Genomic DNA, 16,058 nt, shown 5'->3' on the forward strand with positions numbered 1-16,058 from the left:
TCTTAGTCTCTGTAAAGTTCGTTTTCCCTCTGACTTTGGGTTTATCCTGTCTTTCTTGTATCCTGCTAGCTTCTGCGTTTCCTCAGTTCCTCCGCCAGTCCCTGTACTGCTGCAGTTTACCCATCAGTCCTGTTTCTCTGCAGTACTCACCTATCCTGTGGTCCTACTATCTCCGCCTCTTCTTGGTCTTCTCCCGTCCTGGTCCTCCAGCTTCCGTGGCGATAGTCCCTCACGGGCCTGCCTGTTGTGATCCTAGTGGCTGAGGATCGCAAATAGACCAGCAAGAACTTGAAATAGGACAAGCTCTAGGGAGATGGTAACTGGACTGACCGCAAATCTGAACCTATCCAACACAACTAGAGGTAGCCGGTGAACGTGCCTAAAAAATTCCTAGACGTCTCGAGCCAGCCTGAGAAACTAGCTAACCCTAAAGAGAAGGAAAGACCTCGCTTGCCTCCAGAGAAATAATCCCCAAAGATATAGAAGCCCCCAACAAATATTAACGGTGAAGTAAGAGGAAGGCACATACACAGGGATGAAATCAGATTCAGCAAAAGAGGCCCACTAATTCTAGAAAGCAGAAAATAGAACAGGGATCTATGCGGTCAGTAAAAAACCCTTACAAAATATCCATCCTGAGATTTCAAGAACCCATGCACCAACTAACGGTGCATGGGGAGAAACTCAGTCCACTAGAGCAACAGCAAGCGAGGGAATCACATTTTAGCAAGCTGGACAAGAAAACAAGATGAACACTGATGAACAAAAATGAGCAAACAAAAACTTAGCTTGTCTTGGAGAGACTGGGAGCAAGGTAGTCAGAAGGAAACTGAGTAGCACTGATTACATCGACAGCCGGCAACAAGTGGAAGTGAAACAGAGCTATATAGGAACCTCCCAGAGGATAACGAGACAGCTGGTAGCCAGAGACCAGCAGAATAACACACAAAGCCACCAGGGGGAGCCCAAAGCAAAAGTCACACAGTACCACCTGTGACCACAAGAGGGAATCCAAAAACAGAGTTCACAACAGTACCCCCCCCTTGAGGAGGGGTCACCGAACCCTCATGAAAACCCCCAGGGCGATTGGGATGAGCCACATGGAAGGCACGAACCAAATCGGCCGCATGAACATCAGAGGCGACAACCCAGGAATTATCCTCCTGACCATAGCCCTTCCACTTAACCAAATAGTGAAGCCTCCGTCTAGAAATACGGGAATCCAAGATCTTCTCCACCACGTATTCCAATTCTCCCTCAACCAGCACCGGGGCTGGAGGCTCAACCGGAGGAACCACAGGCACCACATACCTCCGCAACAACGACCGATGGAACACATTATGAATAACAAACGATGCTGGGAGGTCCAAATGAAATGACACAGGGTTAAGGACTTCCAAAATCTTATAAGGACCAATAAACCGAGGCTTGAACTTAGGAGAGGAGACCTTCATAGGAACAAAGCGAGAAGACAACCACACCAAGTCCCCAACGCGAAGTCGGGGACCCACGCAGCGACGGCGGTTGGCAAAGAGCTGAGCCTTCTCTTGTGACAGTTTCAAATTGTCCACCACATGATTCCAAATCTGATGCAACCTGTCCACCACAACATCCACTCCAGGACAGTCAGAAGGCTCCACCTGACCCGAGGAAAAACGAGGATGAAACCCCGAATTACAAAAAAAAGGAGAAACCAGAGTAGCAGAACTAGCCCGATTATTAAGGGCAAACTCGGCCAACGGCAAAAAAGTCACCCAATCATCCTGATCCGCAGAAACAAAACATCTCAAATAAGCCTCCAGCGTCTGATTAGTTCGCTCCGTTTGGCCATTAGTCTGAAAATGAAAGGCAGACGAGAACGACAGATCAATGCCCATCTTAGCACAAAAAGATCGCCAGAATCTGGACAAAAACTGGGATCCTCTGTCAGACACGATATTCTCAGGGATCCCGTGCAAACGAACCACATTTTGAAAAAACAAAGGAACCAACTCGGAGGAGGAAGGCAACTTAGGCAAGGGCACCAAATGGACCATCTTAGAAAAACGATCACACACCACCCAGATGACAGGGAGATCTGAAATAAAATCCATGGAAATGTGCGTCCAAGGCCTCTTCGGGACAGGCAAAGGCACAACAACCCATTGGCACGAGAACAGCAAGGCTTAGCCCGAGCACAAATTCCACAAGACTGCACAAAGGAACGCACATCCCGCGACAAGGAAGGCCACCAAAAGGATCTGGCCACCAAGTCTCTGGTACCAAATATTCCAGGATGACCCGCCAACACCGAAGAATGAACCTCGGAGATGACTCTACTGGTCCATCTATCCGGGACAAACAGTCTCTCCGGTGGAAACGGTCAGGTCTATCCGCCTGAAACTCCTGCAGCACTCGTCGCAAATCTGGGGAGATGGCAGACAAAATCACCCCTTCTCTAAGGATACCAGCCGGCTCAGAATCTCCAGGAGAGTCAGGCACAAAACTCCTGGAAAGAGCATCAGCCTTCACATTCTTCGAACCAGGCAGGTACGAGACCACGAAATCAAAACGAGAGAAAAACAACGACCAACGAGCCTGTCTAGGATTCAGCCGCTTGGCTGACTCGAGAAAAATCAAATTCTTGTGATCAGTCAAGACCACCACACGATGCTTGGCTCCCTCGAGCCAATGTCGCCACTCCTCAAATGCCCACTTCATAGCCAACAGCTCCCGATTACCGACATCATAATTCCGCTCGGCAGGCGAGAACTTTCTTGAAAAGAAAGCACATGGCTTCATCACAGAGCCATCGGAGCTTCTCTGCGACAAAACAGCCCCCGCTCCAATCTCGGAAGCATCAACCTCAACCTGGAAGGGAAGTGAGACATCTGGCTGACATAAGACCGGAGCCGAAGAAAACCGGCGCTTCAGCTCCCGAAAGGCCTCCACAGCCGCAGAAGACCAATTAGTAATATCAGAACCTTTCTTGGTCAAATCCGTCAAAGGCTTAACAACACCAGAAAAATTAGCTATGAAGCGACGGTAAAAATTAGCAAAACCCAAGAACTTCTGAAGACTCTTAACAGATGTAGGCTGCGTCCAGTCATGAATAGCCTGAACCTTGACTGGGTCCATCTCAATAGTAGAAGGAGAAAAAATGAAACCCAAAAAAGAAATCTTCTGGACTCCAAAAAGACATTTTGAGCCCTTCACAAATAAAGCATTGGCACGCAGGACCTGAAACACCATCCTGACCTGCTTAACATGAGACTACCAATCATCAGAAAAAACCAGAATATCATCCAGATACACAATCATAAATTTATCCAGATATTCACGGAAGATGTCGTGCATAAAGGACTGAAAGACTGAAGGAGCATTAGAAAGTCCAAAAGGCATCACCAAGTACTCAAAATGGCCTTCAGACGTATTAAATGCAGTTTTCCATTCATCACCCTGCTTTATACGCACAAGGTTATACGCACCACGAAGATCTATCTTGGTGAACCAACTAGACCCCCTAATGTGAGCAAACAAATCAGTTAACAATGGCAAAGGATACTGAAATTTGACCGTGATTTTATTCAGAAGGCGATAATCAATACAAGGTCTCAGGGAACCATCCTTCTTAGCCACAAAAAAGAATCCTGCACCAAGAGGGGACGAGGACGGGCGAATATGTCCCTTTTCCAAAGACTCCTTTATATAACTCCGCATGGCAGCATGCTCCGGCACTGACAAATTGAAAAGTCGTCCCTTAGGAAACTTACTACCAGGAATCAAATTTATAGCACAATCACAATCCCTATGAGGAGGTAGAGAATTGAGTTTGGGCTCCTCAAATACATCCTGGTAGTCTGACAAAAACGCAGGGATTTCAGAAGGAGTGGATGAAGCAATTGACACCACAGGAGCGTCACCATGAATTCCCTGACAACCCCAACTTGACACAGACATTGCTTTCCAATCCAGGACTGGATTATGAGTCTGCAACCATGGCAGACCCAACACGACAACATCATGCAAATTATGCAGTACAAGAAAGCGAATCACCTCCTGATGAACAGGAGTCATGCACATGGTCACCTGTGTCCAGTACTGAGGTTTATTCGTAGCCAATGGTGTAGCATCAATTCCCCTTAGTGGAATAGGGAATTTTAAAGGCTCCAAATCAAAACCACAGCGCCTGGCAAACGACCAATCCATCAGACTCAGGGCAGCACCTGAATCCACAAAAGCATTAACCGGGTAAGATGACAGGGAACAAATCAGGGTAACAGACAAAATGAACTTAGGCTGTAAAGTACCAATGGTGACCGATTTATCAACCTCTTTTTTGCGCTTAGAGCATGCTGATATAACATGAGCTGAGTCACCACAGTAAAAGCACAACCCATTTTGCCATCTATAATTTTGCCGTTCACTTCTGGTCAGAATTCTATCACATTGCATAGACTCAGGTGTCTGCTCAGAAGACAACGCCAAATGGTGCACAGGTTTGCGCTCCCGTAAACGCCGATCAATCTGAATGGCCAGAGTCATTGACTCATTCAGACCTGCAGGCGTAGGGAACCCCACCATGACATTCTTAATGGCTTCAGAAAGACCTTCCCTGAAATTTGCAGCCAGGGCACACTCATTCCACTGAGTAAGCACCGACCACTTCCGAAATTTCTGACAGTACACCTCTGCTTCATCTTGCCCCTGTGAGAGGGCCAATAACGCTTTTTCAGCCTGGATCTCAAGATTAGGTTCCTCATAGAGCAATCCAAGAGCCAGAAAAAACGCATCCACACTGAGCAATGCAGGATCCCCTGGCGCCAATGCGAAAGCCCAATCTTGAGGGTCACCACGCAAAAAAGAAATAATAATTTTAACTTGCTGAACGGAATCACCAGAGGAACGAGATTTCAAAGAAAGAAACAACTTACAATTGTTCTTAAAATTCAGGAACCTAGATCTATCTCCGGAAAACAACTCCGGAATAGGTATTCTAGGCTCTGTGAAGACAAAAGAAAAAATCCAGCTCACCATAGGTGTAGTCCCTGGAGGCTCGGAGCACGGAAACACTGTGTCAAGGCGTGAGGAATGCAGGAAATAGAAAAAAATCCAGCTCGACGAGGTGGTGAAAAAGCAAAGTCTTGGTACTTCATTCACTTCATATCAAAAAATAGAGGATAAAACAACAGCACAATATGATTAAAAAACACTATCTACGCGTTTCTGGTGACATAGCACCCTTAGTCATGATAACTTTAGTGCAGCCTGTTCTATGCTTTTATGCTGGCAACCGGTAGGCACACCGGCGCTATGGCTAATTACAGGAGGTAATCTAGTCAAAATGGAAACACATGATAGTGTGTGCAAGCTGCAATTAGTTGCACAAGACAGATAGAAAAAAAGCACAGAAAAAAAACACAACAAGCAGACTACATATATACTTTGGCTATATAAAAGGAAATACAGAATAAATATATGTCATTCCATAATAATTCGTTGTTTATAAATGAAGAATGTGGAGTTACATGACATATAATAATAAATATCCAAAAAGTTTTTAATATATCGAATTCTTTGTGAAGTAGCTGGAAGAAAATCATTAGAGCAATGTCAAAATGAAAGACCTGTTGGGTGTTTCATTTGTATGTTCCAAGATAATCATTCGAAGAGAATTTTTATTCAAAGAAGATTTTTACACAGGATCTTAAGCGATCTCTAAATCGGAGACCTATGAAGATATATAAATAAATAAAAAATTCTGATTATTGGCATGATGATAGTTGTAAGGATACAGAAAATGATTGAAGAGGCAGCTATAAATTTACTGAATAAGAAAATTATGGACTGCATTGAAGACATTCGGGGGCAAAAGTAAGCGTGAAACAATGGAGCAGCGGTCAGCTACACAGAGAGGAGGAGAACATCACAAATCTGTGGATCTGTCAGGTGAGTTTGAGCACCATAAAGGCGCCGATGCCTGTCATTAAGAAAAAATATATATATTTTGTTAGTATACATACTAAGTGAAACAGCTCGATTGTGTGTAAAAAATTTTTTTCTAATTATTGACATGGTGATGGTTATAAACATACAAAAAATGATTGATTAAAGAGGCAGGTATTAATTTACTGAATAAGAAACCTATAGACTGCATTGAAGACATTCGGGGGCAAAAGTAAACGTGCAACAATGGAGCAGCGGTCAGCTACACAGAGAGGAGGAGAACATCGCAAATCTGCGGATCTGACAGGTGAGTTCGAGCACCATAAAGGTGCTGATGCCTGTCATTAAAAAAATATATATATATGTTTTGTTAGTATACATACTTAATAAAACACCTCGATTGTGTATAAAGACTTGTATCCGAAAAAAAAAAAAAATATTTTTTGGAGTTATATACGTTTTAAGGAAAATGACACTAATAGAAAAGCATGATATCCTTTCTCTTATTGAGACCATGAGGTATTCTGGTCCCCAACTTAAAGATCCACCAAGTCTCCCTGTTTCTAAGGGTAATCTCAGTATCTCCTCCTCTAAATGGTCTATGTGTCCTCTCAATTGCGTAAACTTTTAATGAGTTGAGGTTCGATTGATGTTGGTTAATAAAATGTTGTGACACTTGTGACATATTTCTATGGGTGTTACCATTTTCCACATCATAAATATGCTCACGGATTCTTGTTTTAAGTGGACGTATCGTGCTCCCCACCTACTTAAGATGGCAAATTGTACATTCCATAATGTAGACCACGTTAGTGGTATTACAATTAAGGAATGTTTTGATTTGGTACGTTTTTTGGTTATTTGCATCCGTGAAGTCGGAGCATTTCTGTGTGAATTTACAGATTTTACAGATTGAGGCACCACATTTGTGGAAGCCCTTAATGTTAAGCCAGTTGGAAGGCTGAGCATGGGATGTGTTTAAAGAGCTGGGTGATAAACTAAAGCCCAATGATGGTGCTTTTCTTGACACAATTCTGCATCCGTGTTTTAATATGGACGCAATATCAGGATCTTCCCATAAAATGGTTAGGTTGTTTCTCATCAGTTTACTGATAGAAGCAAATTGGTTGCTGTATTGAAAGACAACGGTAATGGGGTTAGTGGAGCCTGTTTTTTTATTCTGTTTTGATTTAAACTGTGATTTTTTCTCCACTATTTTTTCTGCTCTTTGTAAATACCCTTTACTGTAACCTCTCTGTGTGAGTCTTGCTTTAATTTCCTCAACCTCTCTAGAATAATCTTCCTGTGTGCTGCAGTTTCGTTTTGCCCTAACCATTTCCCCCACAGGTATGCTTTTGATTGTATGCTTAGGATGGTGACTGTTTGCCCTCAATATTGTATTCCCCGCTGTATTTTTTCTGAAAGTTGATGTCACTACAGGAATGTTGTTTACACCTTTGAGTTTTAGGTCCAGGAACTCTATGCTTGTGTGTTCCTGGCGAGCGGTGAAACTTAAATTAAACAGATTACTATTGAAGTAGTCGATTAAGTTATGTACGGTAGATACATCGGAATTCCACACCATAATGATGTCATCGGTGTATCTACCGTACCAAAATATGCAGTCCTTAAATGGATTCTCTTCATTGTAAATATATGACTCCTCCCACCAGCTCATCACCAAATTGGCGAGAGATGGTGAGTACTTGGCCCCCATTGAGACACCGCTGATTTGAATATAATAAATTTGATTGAAGCAGAAAAAATTGGTGGTCATGAGAAAATGGGTAACCTCTATTATATAAAATTGGAGATCCGGGGGGAAATCATTTTTTTTAAATTTTTTTTATTAATTTATTTATCTTCATAGGTCTCCGATTTAGAGATCGCTTAAGATCCTGTGTAAAAATCTTCTTTGAATAAAAATTCTCTTCGAATGATTATCTTGGAACATACAAATGAAACACCCAACAGGTCTTTCATTTTGACATTGCTCTAATGATTTTCTTCCAGCTACTTCACAAAGAATTCGATATATTAAAAACTTTTTGGATATTTATTATTATATGTCATGTAACTCCACATTCTTCATTTGTAAACAACGAATTATTATGGAATGACATATATTTATTCTGTATTTCCTTTTATATAGCCAAAGTATATATGTAGTCTGCTTGTTGTGTTTTTTTTCTGTGCTTTTTTTCTATCTGTCTTGTGCAACTAATTGCAGCTTGCACACACTATCATGTGTTTCCATTTTGACTAGATTACCTCCTGTAATTAGCCATAGCACCGGTGTGCCTACCGGTTGCCAGCATAAAAGCATAGAACAGGCTGCACTAAAGTTATCATGACTAAGGGTGCTATGTCACCAGAAACGCGTAGATAGTGTTTTTTAATCATATTGTGCTGTTGTTTTATCCTCTATTTTTTGATATGAAGTGAATAAAGTACCAAGACTTTGCTTTTTCACCACCTCGTCGAGCTGGATTTTTTTCTATTTCCTGCATTCTAGGCTCTGACATAGGACTGCGAACAACAAAATCCTGGATACTTTGAACCCTAGCAGCAAGATTATCCAGACTGGAAACCAAACTCTGGACATCCATGTCAGCAGCTGAACTCAGAGCCACACCAAGATTAAGAGGAGGAGAGAAGCTAGCCACACAGCAGCTAGAGACACGGCAGCAAAAAAAAAAAAAAAATTTCTCAAGGCTTCTTTTCTCCTGCTTCTGCCATGCAATTAACACTTTGTTGGCCGGCTGTACTGTTGTGATCCTAGTGGCTGAGGATCGCAAATAGGCCAGCAAGAACTTGAAATAGGACAAGCTCTAGGGAGATGGTAACTGGACTGACCGCAAATCTGAACCTATCCAACACAACTAGAGGTAGCCGGTGAACGTGCCTAAAAAATTCCTAGACGTCTCGAGCCAGCCTGAGAAACTAGCTACCCCTAAAGAGAAAGAAAGACCTCGCTTGCCTCCAGAGAAATAATTCCCAAAGATATAGAAGCCCCCAACAAATATTAACAGTGAAGTAAGAGGAAGGCACATACACAGGGATGAAATCAGATTCAGCAAAAGAGGCCCACTAATTCTAGAAAGCAGAAAATAGAACAGGGATCTATGCGGTCAGTAAAAAACCCTTACAAAATATCCATCCTGAGATTTCAAGAACCCATGCACCAACTAACGGTGCATGGGGAGAAACTCAGTCCACTAGAGCAACAGCAAGCGAGGGAATCACATTTTAGCAAGCTGGACAAGAAAACAAGATGAACACTGATGAACAAAAATGAGCAAACAAAAACTTAGCTTGTCTTGGAGAGACTGGGAGCAAGGTAGTCAGAAGGAAACTGAGTAGCACTGATTACATCGACAGCCGGCAACAAGTGGAAGTGAAACAGAGCTATATAGGAACCTCCCAGAGGATAACGAGACAGCTGGTAGCCAGAGACCAGCAGAATAACACACAAAGCCACCAGGGGGAGCCCAAAGCAAAAGTCACACAGTACCACCTGTGACCACAAGAGGGAGTCCGAAAACAGAGTTCACAACACCTGCCCCTAACTCTCCCTGTATAGGGGGCGGTCTATCTGGTCCACTCTCCGTTTTCCCTCTTTGAATCGTCACACTCAAACAGGACTGCACTCGGGTGACATCTGAGTGCAGCCTGATTCTGACAGCATAACAGTAGGGAGCAGATTACTTCAGCTAGACAGCAGAAACAGATCCCAGATGAGAAATGGACAAATTCCATTTTATAAATTAAGTCACTGAGGGTTATAATCTATAGGAAAAGTGAATATTTTGACTCCACAGTTACTTTCCAGAAATTAACAAGCAGTGGAGGTTTGTGTGTGAAAATGACACATTTGCCATTTTATTATCCAACACATAGTGCACAGATTGTGCTCCAGGAGACACACACTGTAAATTAAGTGGATTCTTCTCAGTATAATATTGCTAAATACAGGTATCCTAAATGTTGTTTGAGCACACTGCAAGTCAGAAGTGAGATTGGATTTTTTTGGATTAGTTTATGGAAACCTTGTTGCTTTTTAACAGCCTTTGAACCACTATTAGTGTGGGAACCTCTGTGTTCCCATTGATGGATGATCGACCTGAATGGAGACTTGTTTTTTGTGAGATGAGAACTGGTGTTATTTTTGCCAACATAACATAACATTGGTTTCTTTTTGTTCGATATTTGGGAGGCAGAATGAATAAACAGTTGAACACCACGCACTACTGGTTCATCCAATAAGTTTTTCTAGTAGACTGTGGACTGTCATTGTCTTTGTAAATAATTAAAGTTTTTTGTACATGACTTACCATTTTTATGGACAGTTTAAGTAGAAATGTTCAAAACTATAAAACTCAAGGATATTTGATTAAAAAAATATATATTTTTTTATCTTAGCAGATGACTGTACCAGGAGATCAGAGGGACAGCTGACATCTTCAATTTTTAAATCTGATGATCTTGAGATCCTACAAGATACAACTGAAGTGATTGCTATTACTCCAAATATACCATCATCTAATCACAGCAAATATCTGTCATCTCATCCTATGAAACAGGTCTCATCTTCTGATTCATTACTGACTACTAAGGAAAATCAAAGTCGCAAAAGAGGCATTAAAAAACAAACAGCTCCTAAAGCAAAGAAGTCATTTTCATGTTCAGAATGTGGGAAATATTTTACACTGAAATCACATTTTGTTAACCACCAAAGAACCCACACAGGGAAGAATCCTTTTCCCTGTTCAGAATGTGGGAAATGTTTTAACTGGAAATCGATTCTTGTTAGGCACCAGAGAGCTCACACAGGAGAGAAACCTTTTTCTTGTTCAGAGTGTGGAAAATGTTTTAACTGGAAATCGGTTCTTGTTAGGCACCAGAAAACTCACACAAGGAAAAAGCCTTTTTCCTGTTTAGAATGTGGAAAATATTTTAACCGGAAATCGGTTTTTGATAACCACCAGAGAATTCACACAGGGGAGAAGCCTTTTTCCTGTTCAGAATGTGGGAAATGTTTTAACTATAAATCAGAATGTGTTCAGCACCAGAGAATCCACACAGGAGAAAAGCCTTTTTCCTGTTCAGAATGTGGGAAATGTTTTAATCAGAAATCGAATCTTGATTGCCACCAGAGAACTCACACAGGGGAGAAGCGTTTTTCCTGTTTAGAATGTGGAAAATATTTTGACCGGAAATCGGTTTTTGATAACCACCAGAGAACTCACACAGGGGAGAAGCCTATTTCCTGTTCAGAATGTGGGAAATGTTTTAACTATAAATCAGAATGTGTTCAGCACCAGAGAATCCACACAGGAGAGAAGCCTTTTTCCTGTTCAGAATGTGGGAAATGTTTTAACCGGAAATGGGTTCTTGATAGCCACCAGAGAACTCACACAGGAGAGAAAACTTTTTCTTGTTCAGAGTGTGGAAAATGTTTTAACCTGAAATCGGTTCTTGATATCCACCAGAGAACTCACACAGCGGAGAAGCCTTTTTCCTGCTCAGAATGTGGGAAATGTTTTAATCGGAAATGGGTTCTTGATATCCACCAGAGAACTCATACAGGGGAGAAGCCTTTTTCCTGTTCAGAATGTGGGAAATGTTTTAACCGGAAATCGATTCTTGTTAGGCACCAGAGAACTCACACAAGGAAAAAGCCTTTTTCCTGTTTAGAATGTGGAAAATATTTTGACCGGAAATCGGTTTTTGATAACCACCAGAGAACTCACACAGGGGAGAAGCCTTTTTCCTGTTCAGAATGTGGGAAATGTTTTAACTATAAATCAGATTTTGTTCAGCACCAGAGAATCCACACAGGGGAGAAGCCTTTTTCCTGTTCAGAATGTGGGAAATGTTTTAATCAGAAATCGAATCTTGATTGCCACCAGAGAACTCACACAGGGGAGAAGCCTTTTTCCTGTTTAGAATGTGGAAAATATTTTGACCGGAAATCGGTTTTTGATAACCACCAGAGAACTCACACAGGGGAGAAGCCTTTTTCCTGTTCAGAATGTGGGAAATGTTTTAATCGGAAATGGAGTCTTGATAGCCACCAGAGAACTCACACAGGGGAGAAGCCTTTTTCCTGTTCAGAATGTGGAAAATATTTTAATCGGAAAGCGAATCTTATTAGACATCAGAGCAGTCACACAGAAGAGAAGCCTTTTTCATTTTCTTAATGTACAAAATATTTTACTTGGAAATCAGCTGTTAATAAACATTAGAGATGTCACATAGGGGAGAAGCCTTTATGTTCAGAATGTTGGAATCGTTTTAACCAAAATTGGATCTTCTTAACCTCTTTCTAACCTCGGACGGGATAGTATGTCCGAGGTCAGATACCGGGCTTTTATGCAGGGCTCCGGCGGTGAGCCCGCATCAAAGCCGGGACATGTCAGCTGTTTTGAACAGCTGACATGTGCCCGCAATAGCGGCAGGTGAAATCGCGATTCACCCGCCACTATTAACTAGTTAAATGCCGCTGTCAAACGCAGACAGCGGCATTTATCCGGCGCTTCCGGAAATGAGCGCATCGCCGGCCCCCGTCACATGATCGGAGGTCGGTGATGCTTCTGAATAGTAACCATAGAGGTCCTTGAGACCTCTATGGTTACTGATCCTCGGTAGCTGTGAGCGCCACCCTGCGGTCGGCGCTCACAGCACACCTGCATTTCTGCTACATAGCAGCGAACATCAGATCGCTGCTATGCAGCAGAGCCGATCGAATTGTGCCAGCTTCTAGCCTCCTATGGAGGCTACTGAAGCATGGCAAAAGTTAAAAAAAAATGTGAAAAAAATGTGAAAAAAATATAAAAGTTTAAATCACCCCCCTTTCAAAATAAATCAATAAAGAAATAATCAAACCTACACATATTTGGTATCGCCGCGCTCAGAATCGCCCGATCTATCAATAAAAAAAGCATTAACCTGATCGCTAAATGGCGTAGCGAGAAAAAATTTCAAAACGCCAAAATTACGTTTTTTGGTCGCCGCGACATTGCATTAAAATGCAATATCGGGCGATCAAAAGAACGTATCTGCACCGAAATGGTATACTTAAAAACGCCAGCTTGGCACGCAAAAAATAAGCCCTCACCTGACCCCAGATCATGAAAAATGCAGACGCTATGGGTATCGAAAAATGGCGCAATTTTTTTTTTTTAGCAAAGTTTGGAATTTTTTTCACCACTTAGATAAAAAATAACCTAGTCATGTTAGGTGTCTATGAACTCGTAATGACCTGGAGAATCATAATGGCAGGTCAATTTTAGCATTTAGTGAACTTAGCAAAAAAGCCAAACAAAAACAAGTGTGGGACTGCACTTTTTTTGCAATTTCAAAACACTTGGAGTTTTTTTTACTGTTTTCTAGTACACGACATGGTAAAACCAATGATGTCGTTCAAAAGTACAACTCGTCCCACAAAAAATAAGCCCTCACATGCATGACCAAATGAACAGAAAAATAAAAAAGTTATGGCTTTGGGAAGGAGGGGAGCGAAAAACGAACATGGAAAAACGGAAAATCCCAAGGTCATGAAGGGGTTAAAGGGGTTGTTTCTTGTCATTCCTCATGTTTGCTGACAAAAGGTTAAAACTAAACTTTATTAATTTCAAATGTAAAACTATATCTATAATTCACCCCCTGAAGTTTAGTCAGAAGATGACTAATAAAAAAAAACATATACCCCACATTTCGGTATATAAGGTGAGGTGATGTATTGTATACACACTCACTCTCCAAACCTCTCATTTCTATGGGTTTCATCTTCCTCACCAACGGCAACTCATCTCATCAGGTGACTTTATGTAATATCTATAATATAATGCTGGGAGCGTCACTCTGTCCGTAGCCTTTATAGACTGCGCAAGCGCGATGTGCCTGCACAGTCTGTACCCCACAGAGCATTGAACGTATAGCGTGATCTCTGGCACAACAACCTACCTACTCAACAGTATCGTAGCTACCAGGGGCAGAGGGGGGCCATCGCCCTAAGCCCGGTGCTCAGAGGTGGCTCACCCGGAGCTACGCTACTGTAACTTTTGGCGTACACAGCGCGCCGATACAGTTACATTCTGCGGCAGAGCAGGAAGACTCAATGTCCCTGCTCTGCCTCCCGGCCGCTATGGGCCTCTGAGCAGGGGGGTGGTGCCATCAGTGGGCCCCCGCCTGTCATCACAGGGTCAGCTGTATCGGCGTCTTGCTGATGCAGCTGACCGCATTGATGAGGGAAGGAGCGCTGCGCTCCTCCCATCACCCCCTGTCAGCGTTTGACAACGACGACACTGACGGGGTGTGATGACATCACTGCCCAGCGCCCGCGGTCCGGAGGTAAGCAGGAGCAGAGCAGGAACCAGGAAGAGAGGTCTGCCTGTGGGGGGTGCTGCCTTATACTACAAGGTCTGCCTGTGTGGCGTTGCTGCCTTATACTACAGTGTCCGCTTGTGGGGGGTGCTGCCTTATACTACAGAGTCTGCCTGTGGGGGGTGCTGCCTTTATTCTACGGAGTTTGCCTGTGAAGGGGGGTGCTGCCTTATACTGCAGAGTCTGCCTGTGGTCGGGGTGCTGCCTTATACTACAGAGTCTGCCTGAGGGGTGTGGGGTGCTGCCTTATAGTACAGTCTGCCTGTGGGGGGTGCTGCCTTATACTACAGGGTCTGCCTGTGTAGGGGTGCTGCCTTATAGTACAGAGTCTGCCTGTGGGGGTGCTGCCTTATACTACATAGTCTGCCTTTGGGGGGCTGCCTTATACTACAGTCTGCTTGTGGGGGGGTGCTGCCTTATAGTAAAGAGTCTGCCTGTGGGGGCTGCCTTATACCACAGTGTCTGCCTGTGGGGGGTGCTGCCTTATACTACAGTGTCTGCCTATGGATGGGGGTGCTGCCTTATACTACAGAGTTGTGTGTGGAGGGTGCTGCCTTAAACTACAGAGACTGCCTGTGGGGGGTTGCTGCCTTATATTGCAGAGTCTATCTGTTTGTGGGGGTGCTGCCTTATACTGCAGAGTCTGCCTGTGGGGGGTGCTGCCTTATGCTACAGGGTCTGCCTATGAGTTGCTGCTTTATACTACAGGGTCTGCCTATAGGTTGTTGTCTTATACTACAGGGTCTGCCAATGGGGTGCTGCCTTCTACTACAGGGTCTGCCTGTGGGGTGCTGCCTTATACTACAGGGTCTGCCTTTGGGGGGCTGCCTTATACTACAGAGTCTGCCTGTGTGGGGGTGCTGCCTTATAGTACAGATTCTGCCTGTAGGGGGTGCTGCCTTATACTACATAGTCTGCCTTTGGGGGGCTGCCTTATACTATAGAGTCTGCCTGTGGGGGTGCTGCCTTATACTACATAGTCTGCCTTTGGGGGGCTGCCTTATACTACAGAGTCTGCTTGTGGGGGGGTGCTGCCTTATAGTACAGAGTCTGCCTGTGGGGGTGCTGCCTTATACTACAGTGTCTGCCTATGGATGGGGGTGCTGCCTTATACTACAGAGTTGTGTGTGGAGGGTGCTGCCTTAAACTACAGTGACTGCCTGTGGGGGTTGCTGCCTTTTATTGCAGACTCGGTTTGTGGGGGTGCTGCCTTATACTGCAGAGTCTGCCTGTGGGGGGTGCTGCCTTATGCTACAGGGTCTGCCTATGAGTTGCTGCTTTATACTACAGGGTCTGCCTATAGATTGCTGTCTTATACTACAGGGTCTGCCAATGGGGTGCTGCCTTCTACTACGGGGTCTGCCTGTGGGGTGCTGCCTTATACTACAGGGTCTGTATATATAAACTACATCAGCGGAGCAATCCAGCCACTTTCTTCTGAATGTATGCAGAAAATATGTCAGTGCAGCAAGCCAGTGACTTTTTACTGCACATGACAGAATGGGGGCAGGATGGGAGCAGCATATGGCAGAATGGGGGTACAGGATGGGAACAGCACATGACAGGATGTGAGCACCACATGACAGGATGGGGATGCAGGATGAGAGCTGTTATGAACTATACTTTTTGGCTCCCTCTTGTGGTCACTAGCGGTATGGCTCTTGGATATTCTTTCCCCAGGTTGGTAGTCACCTGGTTCGTTAAGACCCTGGGTGTTCCTATTTAAACTTCCTGGATTCTTAGTC

General features: G+C 43.6%; 1 protein-coding gene across 6 annotated transcripts in view; it reads left to right on the forward strand.

Annotated features, from left to right (window-relative positions):
* The window catches only part of LOC143767939 (uncharacterized), a 122,768-nt gene extending 109,178 nt beyond the window's left edge, over nucleotides 1-13,590 (forward strand). For 5 of the 6 annotated variants that reach the window (XM_077256481.1, XM_077256482.1, XM_077256479.1 and 2 more), the window contains one exon: nucleotides 10,348-13,590. In XM_077256481.1, coding sequence (XP_077112596.1) covers nucleotides 10,348-12,128 — 1,781 coding nt within the window. In that variant the 3' untranslated portion in view covers nucleotides 12,129-13,590. The remainder of the gene's footprint in view (nucleotides 1-10,347) is intronic. The other variant, XM_077256478.1, reaches the window with a different exon arrangement.
* The last annotated feature ends 2,468 nt before the right edge of the window (nucleotides 13,591-16,058 follow it).

This window comes from Ranitomeya variabilis, chromosome 4 (genome assembly GCF_051348905.1).
Source record: "Ranitomeya variabilis isolate aRanVar5 chromosome 4, aRanVar5.hap1, whole genome shotgun sequence".
Classification (NCBI taxonomy): domain Eukaryota; kingdom Metazoa; phylum Chordata; class Amphibia; order Anura; family Dendrobatidae; genus Ranitomeya; species Ranitomeya variabilis.